Raw genomic sequence first — 9,735 nt, forward strand, 5'->3', positions numbered from 1 at the left:
TTTTAGAATTTTGAGGAAAATATTGAATTTAATCTATTTTGGAATAAGGCTGTAAAATAACAAAACGTGGAAAAAGTAAAGCGATGTGAATACTTTCCGTATGCACTGTAATAAAAATCAAATTTGTATTTTGTGATTATGTCCTTGACCCCCTCCCCCCAGAGACAAGACACAACCATGTAGCATACGAGGCTTGTTTTCTGTAAGTTCCACATCATAATTCATTTTTGCCTCTGGTGCCTAGAGTTGTTTTTGTATTACTATTGCCTTGTGTGGAAAGAAAAAATGAGTTCTATTGTGAAATGAAACCCTGTATACACAGGCCCTTATACCCAGTATTGCAGGTCTTATTTTTAGCAATAGATTTCTCACAGTTGACAGATTAGATGGATAGACAGATTCGATGTAACTGAGTATTGCTGGTCACACCCCTGTTTAATATATATTTATTCCATTGTGTTCAGGTGATGAAACTGGAGACACGGATGAGGGTTATGGAGACCTCCTAATGGCAAACCCTAGATGCAGACGATCAGAAAGAAGCCATCTAATTGTGTGGCAGACACAGACTTGAGGATGGAAGATGGATTCATCATTTGGACTAAACTGATGACATGAACTTGTTTTCTCTTGAGAAATCGGTTGTCGATGTATTTAATTTGTTGCCCACAGACACAGTGTATTGTGGTTTGAATACTCTGGGATCTTCTTTGTTTACTTTGGTTACAAAGTATTTTGCCTTATTGTACATGGCTGACATTCTGGGTTGAGTGCAATGCGAATCTCTAAGATCCAATGAATTTGTACAGTGCATATTTATTTATCTGTCCCCAACTTATCGGAGGCTTCTTCATCTCATGGACACTAAAAATGCTGCATTTAGGTAATGTTTTCACTTTTTTGGTTGTTTTGTGTTGCTTTTGACATCTAAAATAACAGGCTGATTTTTTGAAAAACTGAGGAAAGATGGGAGAAATAAAAGGCAGTCTGTTTACAATTGTCCCTTTCAAAATTGCACTGAAAGAATACTGTCTCCAATCTGATTGGTTAGACAACAGAGAATTTAAAATTTTTCCACTTTTTATAAATCAGCCCAAGTGTTCGGCTGAAACAGCATAACAATGCCAATTATTAGGCATTATGGTTGCTTTAAAACCGTATGTATTGCATCATGTCTGGGCTTGTATAATGGCAGCTATATCTATTAGCTCTTTAAAATGCTTACAACTTCTTGCACTGGTTCCAGGCTTTAGTCAGTTGTGTACCTTTAATGTACTATTATTGTTTTACCAACACTGTTTAGCTAAATGTTTGTCAATCAACTGTGCCGTCCAGCAACTTCTCCCTATCAGTGGTATCCTGAAATAGATCTTGAAGGGAGGACCCAGTGTGGATATGGTACTCTGCAAAATAGGTTGTAGCCACATGCTCAGTTTTGGCTGTTTCAGGGCCCCATCACTGGAATTAGCATATTCTCCCACCAGGCAGACCCACATATGTTTGTGATCTCTCCTCGTGCCACTGCCTGTAAAGATAAGCCATGTCCCACATTTGACAAACATTGGAACTGTATGTGTTCTCTACTTATAGGGTTTCCCATACAAGGTAATATCTATCCTTGGCTAATGTGACCCATTAATCATGTAATCAGCAGTCTGATTTTAGTGGCATTACCTTTTCCAGTATCTTCTGCCATGAAGTGCAGAAGACCCAGGCTGCTTAGTCTGACATTCAGACATCCTTTGATAGTTGCTTGTTGGGTATTACTCAATAGCCTGTCTGAAAAATACAGATGGCTGCTACCAAAGTCATGGTATCTAGGTGGACAATTATGGGCACTGTACAGCTTTTGAATGTGCAGACTAATAATGATTACTCATTCATATGGTTGCTAGCAAGATGTGTAGTCCTGTTTTCTGTACATACATCGTTTCCTATAAATGGACAATTTTTTTTAACTATCAAAGATTACAGTAGATCCCACTGACCAGCCTTGCACTGGGTTCCATCCCAAACACAGTCTAAATTTACCTTACATTTAGCCACGCTACCAACCATTCACTATCCAATATGCTGCTTTAGACACTTTTGCCTTGAGTAGATTTTTTTTTTTAACCCCAAACATTGGGGTACAAATCTGTGGATTACAGTTGCCTAACCTAGCCTTCATATTTCATTAGTATATGGAAAGTTTATGGCCAGATAGATAGACGATAGATCTGTCCAGTCACTCGGTGCTGTTCAACCTCCCTGCCTCCAGCAGCCTGCATTTAGAATGTATACAATTCTGTAAATGTCCGGGAGAGTGCATTTAAAATAGCGTGAGCATATTTAGGAGACTGTACAGTCACAAGGAATACCCCATGCATTTTAAGATGCATAAAGTTTGAAGCCTGAACTCTAATGTTTAATTAGACTGTGTTACTGGCCGCATAGGGATGGCAGGGTGGCTGCACTGGTGTCACCCAGAGCCAGTGGAGGGATGAGAATTTCACTGACTGTGTTGGCAAGGTGTGTACTCTTTGTCTGTCTATCATTGTCCATTTTACTGGTTTATACTTTTTAGGCATGGCAGCAGTGTTTACAAGCCCTTAGAGGTTGAAGATTGTATTTTGAACTCAAGGGTTATTGAAGTTTGCCTTAATCTTTACAAGAATATGCCATATCTGTTAGTTATTTACATCTGTACACAACAATGTGGAAATTTTCCATTCACTTGAAGGTAATCCCAGGACTTTTGCTGCTAAGATGTGACATGCCTTAAGGCAATAAAGTTTGTGTTTTTGTAAATGTCATCTCCATCTATGTGCATTACCAAACTCCTGGAACTTTGGTCTGCACACCTAAATAGAATTTGCATATTAACCGATTGGCACCATTGATCTACATATCCACCTTTAGTGCTGTTTGTGTTTTTGTAGTGAACATGATCCACTTGTCACTATGTAGATGAAGATTTGGCTCATGTGCCAAGCACTTGCCCCTCTGGTTACTGCAGCAGCTGGTGCTAATGTAAAGATATACCCATAGTAATGTGCATGGCATATTCTCACACTTATGCCCTGTACACACGATAGGATTTTCTGACAACAAAATCCATGTTTTTTTTCCGACGGATGTTGGCTCAAACTTGTCTTGCATACACCCGGTCACACAAATCTTGTCGGAAATTCCAAACGTCAAGAACGCGATGACGTACAACGCGTATGACGAGCCGAGAAAAATGAAGTTTAATAGCAAGTGCTGCTCTTCTGCTTGATTCTGAGCATGCGTGGAACTTGCACTGTGCGTCGGAATTGTGTACACACAATTGGAATTTAGAACAATAGATTTTGTTGTCGGAAAATTTGAGATCCAGATCTCAAATTTTGTGTGACGAAAATTCCAATGGAAAATGTCCGATGGAGCCTACACACGGTTGGAATTTGCGACAACAAGCTCCCATCGAACATTTTCCGTTGGAAAATCCTATTGTGTGTACGGGGCATATGGCGTCTGACAGAGGCCTGCTGAACTTGCAGAAGGAAATGCTTGGCATATACCCTTTAATAGATTGCTGGCTTGCAGACGAGGTTAATAAAGCCTACATTTTAATGCCTCTTCATATTTTTTTAGCTGGAACTTCTCCTTTAATGCATGAAGCCTCTTAATGCAGCAATGCAGAGGGAACCACACCTCTGCAAATTTAAACTTAAAAAATATGTTCTGTTAAATGGTAAGATTAATTCCACCCATCCAGATACAGTGAGATTGCAGCACTTAGTCCTGCAGAAAACAAGGAGGTGGTGTCCCTAAGTATTGCTGCATAGACAGGTCTGCAAAAACCTATGTTATACACAATAATTTCCCATTATGCTCCCTAAACCAATAACTGTATTTACCACTTCATTTATTGAAGCATAATAATTAGAATATTCATGGAACACTGATATATAGGTAAGAATGGGGAACATTTAGGACCTCTATCACGTGTTCCTGTGTGTGTTCTTACTGTCGAGATTGATTTTTAAATTTCTCCCAGTGATCATCATCATTCATAAGGAAACCAGTTACTAAAAGCTTTTGGAATAGGATGTAATTTGAAATCTTCCAATTGGTCTTTGGGATATCTTCAATCCCACACCATATCGGCATTCAACCTTGTGTTCAGGGTGTTGTGCTAACTAATGGGTGGCACCATATTTAATTACGTGCACATCCACAGCACACCAGTTTTGTGTTCTTTTATTCATGCTTAATGGAAGTTGCAAATTACACGCAACATTTCAGAACCAGCTATCCAGGGTCATTTTGCCTTGCTGAAGGAACCCAGTGTGGTTTAAAAATGTTGAATTTTAGTTGCGACTTTTATTATGCACAAATCAATTAACTTTATTCCCCACTTTCTGGTGTATCTCCATGATAGAAAATGAAGAGACCTTTACCTAGTGGGACACAGACAACACACATAAACTGACGGGGGGGGGTAAAGTGTAACCTTTCCTTACGTTGGTCATACATTATACTATTTTCTTATTCAACTTCCTTTAGATTTACCTTCAACTATGTAGTGCAAGGGCCTGCCTGATTGCATGCAAATTGAAAGTGATTAGGATTGACCTCATATTATATGGTTTTGGTAAATTGAATGAAAAATTGTACAAGAAAATTGTATAATGTATGGTCAGCCTTAATTTACAAAAAAATAAAATAAAACGCTGTATCAGCAGCCTAATGCACACTTTATTCCCAGTATGACTGCACCATATAAGTCTAGTGTTTATCTCTATACAGTAGCAAAATCTGCCAGGTTTACCAATGTAGTGACCAGATTTCTCTTGCAGTGAGTAGCTAAGTCACTAAGCTATTTATTACTCAGCAGTTGCTTGTTGAGTCACTATAGAATATCAATCCTCAGAAATCCATATTTGTAAATGTTTATTGAATGCCTAGTTTGGTGGGGAAAGGGGGATGGAATTGATTTTATATTAGAATCACCTTAATGCAAATCTGTGGCCAGACTGTGTACATTTAAGTATTTACATATTGTTAAAGCATAACTCTGAGCAGAACAGAAAAGAACCCGTGCACTGAACCCCCGCACTGAAACGATAAAATGCTCATTAAAGTAAGGGGGTTCCAGAACAGGCACAATTACTTACCGGACTCCCCGCTACTGCTGGCTCTGGTGCTGGTGCTGCATTGTTCATGGTGCAGGACGGAGTGTGACCATGGTCACCTTACAGAAGAGGTTGCAGCAAAGTGATTACAAAGATTGATGGAGCCTGCTGATGTGGAGGGTCAGGTAAGTAATACAGCCTCTCTTAAAACCCCCTGGAGTTAAAGTGATTGTAAAGGTAAATTAAAAATAAAATAAAATAAACATCTCTATACTTATACTTATGTGCTCTGTGCAATGGAATTGCACAGAAGAGCCACGAACCTCTTCTATTCGGCTCCCCCCGCCGGCGCTCCTGGCCCCTCCCCTATGTCCAGTGCCCCCATAGGAAGTGGCACTGGTGCGTGCTCACACCCGAGCCCTGCTGCTGCGTCGACTGACACAGACAGCGGGACTCGGCCCCGCCCCCCACTCCCTCGTCACTGGATTTGATTGCCAATGGCTCCTGGTGCCCAGCAAGTGAGGGGAGGAAAGAGCTGCAGATGTGCATGGCGCTGGATCGAATGAGGGCTCAGGTAAGTAAAGGGGGGGTGAGGGGGAATGCTGACACCTAAACATTTTAACCTTAAAACAAGGAATGCATTAAGGTAAAAAATGTTTAGGGTTTATAACCACTTTAAGGAGCATTTTACCCTTGAAGTGTATGTATGTGAGAAGGCAACTTCAAAGGTGTTTTTTTTTTCTTGTGTCCAAAGTTGGGCTTTAACAAGCCATAAATGAACTTTTAAACAAGACCATACTGATCCCTGTGGCTGCAGATACCGTGGAGCAATTCATCCTCAAATGTTCACTGGGTTTGTTCTCCAAGCAGTTCTGCTTTCCCTTCTTAAGCTCTTGCATTTACATCAGAGATTAGAATGGCAAAAAGCTGCTGAGTCATTGCTGGGTGGGGGGGAGCAGGGAGAAAACGGCTTGAATAATTTTAGTGCCATTTCTGTGTAAGCCTAAAGATGAATTGCTCTACTGTGCCTGCAACTACAGGCACAGTAGAGCTAGCGCTTACCAAGTGTAATGGCAGATCCCATATATTTCTTATGACCTGTATATGTTAAAAAGAAGCTATCACCTTACTCATTCAAGGCAAAGTGACAGTGTCTTTGGAACCCCCTGAACCCCTGATTAATACCCATTCCAGCACTACCTTGCTGCTTCTGCCTGTGACAATACCTGGGTACAATGGAGCGTTTGACCTTCTCCCATGTGACACTAATCAGGTCTACCAGCCAATCGCTAGGCCCGAGCACTGTCACATAATCAAGGGAGTTATGTCACTGCCCCATTTAGTGCCTGACACCAGCTGTAACAGACACCGGAGTGAGGAGGGGGAAATGCCTAGCTGAGTATCTGGCCGGGGGGGGGGGCTAGTTACAAAAAAAACTGTCATGCTCTGAATGTATAAGATCACAGTTTCTTTTAGAAATAAGAAGTTTAGAAAGCTTTTCATTTGCAAAAACAGCAGTCGGGATGCACATCTGACCTCACCTTCGAATTCATTGTTTTGTTTTATTTTCAATTTCTGTATAAAATCCATTACTGTGTTAATCAAGAAAGTAAAACTATTTTGTTCAATGCAGAGCAGTAAAATCATGACTAACTTATTTTTATAAACAGAAGTATACGTTTTATTATGTGAACCTGAGAGGTATGATTTACAGTGTGTGATTTATTATATCATTTGGGAGCTGATGGACATTGCATTGTGTTGGTAATACATTCAGAATTTTCCAACAATCTGATTACTTTCCATCAGCATATAGAACAAACAAAATGATTATTGTATTATTTTTTTAATGAGTATTTCCTTTTATGTTTTGGACATTGTGGGATTTTTGGTTGAGACAATTTAGTAGTTCTTAAATGAATTGTAATAAATGGAATTGTATGTACTCAACATGTTTGGTAAAAGTTTGTGTCTTTTATGCTTTTCTTTCTTAGAAGAATAGATACATTTTACATTTATTTACCTTAATAAGATATCTCTTGTTGCAAAGTCAGAATTTCCCAGTACAACAACACTATACCATTTCACTTATACATGTGCATGTACGTATTTTGTTTTATATGAATGCCATCTAGGAGTAAGGTCAAAAGGACAACTTTACAGGCAACATTTCTGGTATTCGATCCTCTTCTATTCCAAGTTCCTGTGACAGGTGGAGAGCTATCACTGTGTTTTTCATGCTCAGTGGGTGCAGGTCAGCAGGTGGATGTGCAGTTTTTTTGTTTTTTTTTAAAGTGTATCTAAAACCAAAAGCTACAAATTTTTAAATATTGCAATTTACCAGTGTGTATAAAAGTGGGCTACGTTGTTTTCCTTTATTTAGGCTTTTCTTTTAGCTTGCTAAGAGAAGATTATAAGCCTGATGAGGATGACTCAAAAAGTAATTGATTGCATTGCATTGGTATTGTGTTATAATAAGGTTTTTGGACTTGATGAACCAATTGTATGGGATGGTACCCTCTTGAAACCTATTATGGGTTTGGAGCTGTTATTCTTGCTGTTTATTTATTGTTAAGGAGAATATTTGGCTGGTTATACTTAATGTTATGGGCTGTACGTATTTACCTTAATAAAACTTTTTTCTTTGGATAAAAAAAAAAAAAAAAAAAAAAAAAAGATTATAAAGGATTGGTGTTCACATATATCTACAAAACCATGTGTGATAACAAAGTATCAAATTAGAGGAAAAATTTCATTGTGTAGTGTAGTGACGGACCCCTGCTTCGACGTACATTTCACCAAGATGGCATCTACAGGACATTCACTTTATGGAGACACGGTGAAACTACGTCAAAGCAGGGGTCCATCACTTCCAGGCCAGCATCCAGAATGAGGCTTTGAATGTGTGTCGGGCGGGCTCGGCATAGATATCCATTCCTGCACACGCTGTACACACTGTTGTCGTACATACAATGCCTTGCAAAAGTATTCACCCCCCTTGGCATTTTTCATGTTTTGTTGCCTCACAACCTGGAATTAACATGGATTGTTTGAGGATTTGCATCATTTAATTTACAGAACATGCCCACAACTTTGAAGATATTTTTTTTTTTTTATTGTGATGCAAACAACAAACAGGAGAAAATAACTGAAAAAGTCAATGTGCATAACTATTCACCCCCTAAAGTCAATACTTTGTAGAGAAAAAGGGGGTTGAATCGCGCTAAAACAGATTGGTGATCATACACATCATCACCAAACCAAATATTTAGAACTAAGTGAAGAGTTCCCCTTTAGTGTATACATAATATACAAAACACATGTCAAATGAATAATCAATCCAAAAATTAAAGTGTTCAAAGTGATAATAAAAAGTCCATGTGTAAAAAATAAATCACCTAAGTGATATGAAAGTATCTTAAAGTTCCAAAAAACATAAATTCTTGCTGTGAGAAGAAAACAGCGTGCTTGCTCCACCACCGTGAAATCAGACTGGCCGCTTACCAGAAACTCATGATCCCCCATTACAGAGGATCAGAGAAAGCTGTTTGTTAATACTGCTTCGGACCACGACCAATGGATCAGAGACCTTATACCGAGATGGGACATCAAAGACTGCAGGGTCAGGCTAAAGATGTTCACACTGACGGGTACTCAGACATCAGCCCACAGCATTGCAGATACGGTCATAGAAATTAAAAAAGGCTCCATATAGTGTAAAATCATTGACTTTATTGGATAAGTAAAAAGTTAAACTCACATGTTAGTAGACAATAGTAGGCATGTAGTGTAGTCTGGAGCACTGGCCGGAAGCTCACAGACAGCCCGTCCTACTGGAAACAACAGCAGCAATGGGAGGTGACGAGAACACGTCGCTCTGCCCTACGCAGCGTTTCGTGATAGAGTCACATCATCTAGGCCCCTGACGTGGGAGTGTTTCTAACTGTAGGGGGCGGGGACGTACAAGGGGGGAGACCGATCAGTGTTCCGCTGTACTAGGAACACAGATCGCTCTCCTCACAACTGACAGGACGTTTACACACACAGATCCACGGTCCGGCCCGGTTAACGGGCAATCGCGGGTGCCGGCGGACATCACGGGTCCCGAGCAACGCAGCGGGCGCGCGCCCCCTAGATGGCCGGGAATCCCAGGCCGTCATATGACGTCCACCCAGGATGGGAGATCCCATCTGTGGACGTCATATGTCTATGGCTGGGTAGGGAAGTGGTTAATTTCACTGTGTTTGTGTTACATAGATGAATTGCAGCTATAATTGCTATTGTTTATGTATTTCACTGTAGCGCAGTTATTCCCCTCATTTTTCCTAATACTTTGTAGTGCCACCTTTTGCAGATATCACAGCTCCAAGCCACTTTGGATAAGTCTCTATGAGCTTGCCATATCTTACCACTGGGATTTTTTCCCATTCCTCCTTGCAAAATTGCTCCAGCTCCTTCAAGTCGGATGATTTGCACTTGTGAATAGCAATCTTTAAGTCTGACCACAGATTTTCTATTGGATTGAGGTCTGGGCTTTGACTAGGCCATTCCAACACATTTACATGTTTCCACTTAAATCACTCAAGTGTTGCTTTAGCAGTGTGTTTGGGGTCATTGTCCTGCTGGAAGGCGAACC

The 9,735-nt window shown here is 40.1% G+C and overlaps 1 protein-coding gene across 2 annotated transcripts in view; it reads left to right on the plus strand.

Annotated features, from left to right (window-relative positions):
* Positions 1–7,049, plus strand: part of LOC141110901 (C-Jun-amino-terminal kinase-interacting protein 3-like) — a 218,447-nt gene extending 211,398 nt beyond the window's left edge. For both annotated transcript variants that reach the window (XM_073602675.1, XM_073602676.1), the window contains one exon: positions 465–7,049. In XM_073602675.1, the coding sequence (XP_073458776.1) occupies positions 465–574 (110 nt within the window). In that variant the 3' untranslated portion in view covers positions 575–7,049. The remainder of the gene's footprint in view (positions 1–464) is intronic.
* The last annotated feature ends 2,686 nt before the right edge of the window (positions 7,050–9,735 follow it).

The sequence above is a fragment of the Aquarana catesbeiana genome, linkage group LG10 (genome assembly GCF_042186555.1).
Source record: "Aquarana catesbeiana isolate 2022-GZ linkage group LG10, ASM4218655v1, whole genome shotgun sequence".
In the NCBI taxonomy this organism is placed as follows: Eukaryota; Metazoa; Chordata; class Amphibia; order Anura; family Ranidae; genus Aquarana; species Aquarana catesbeiana.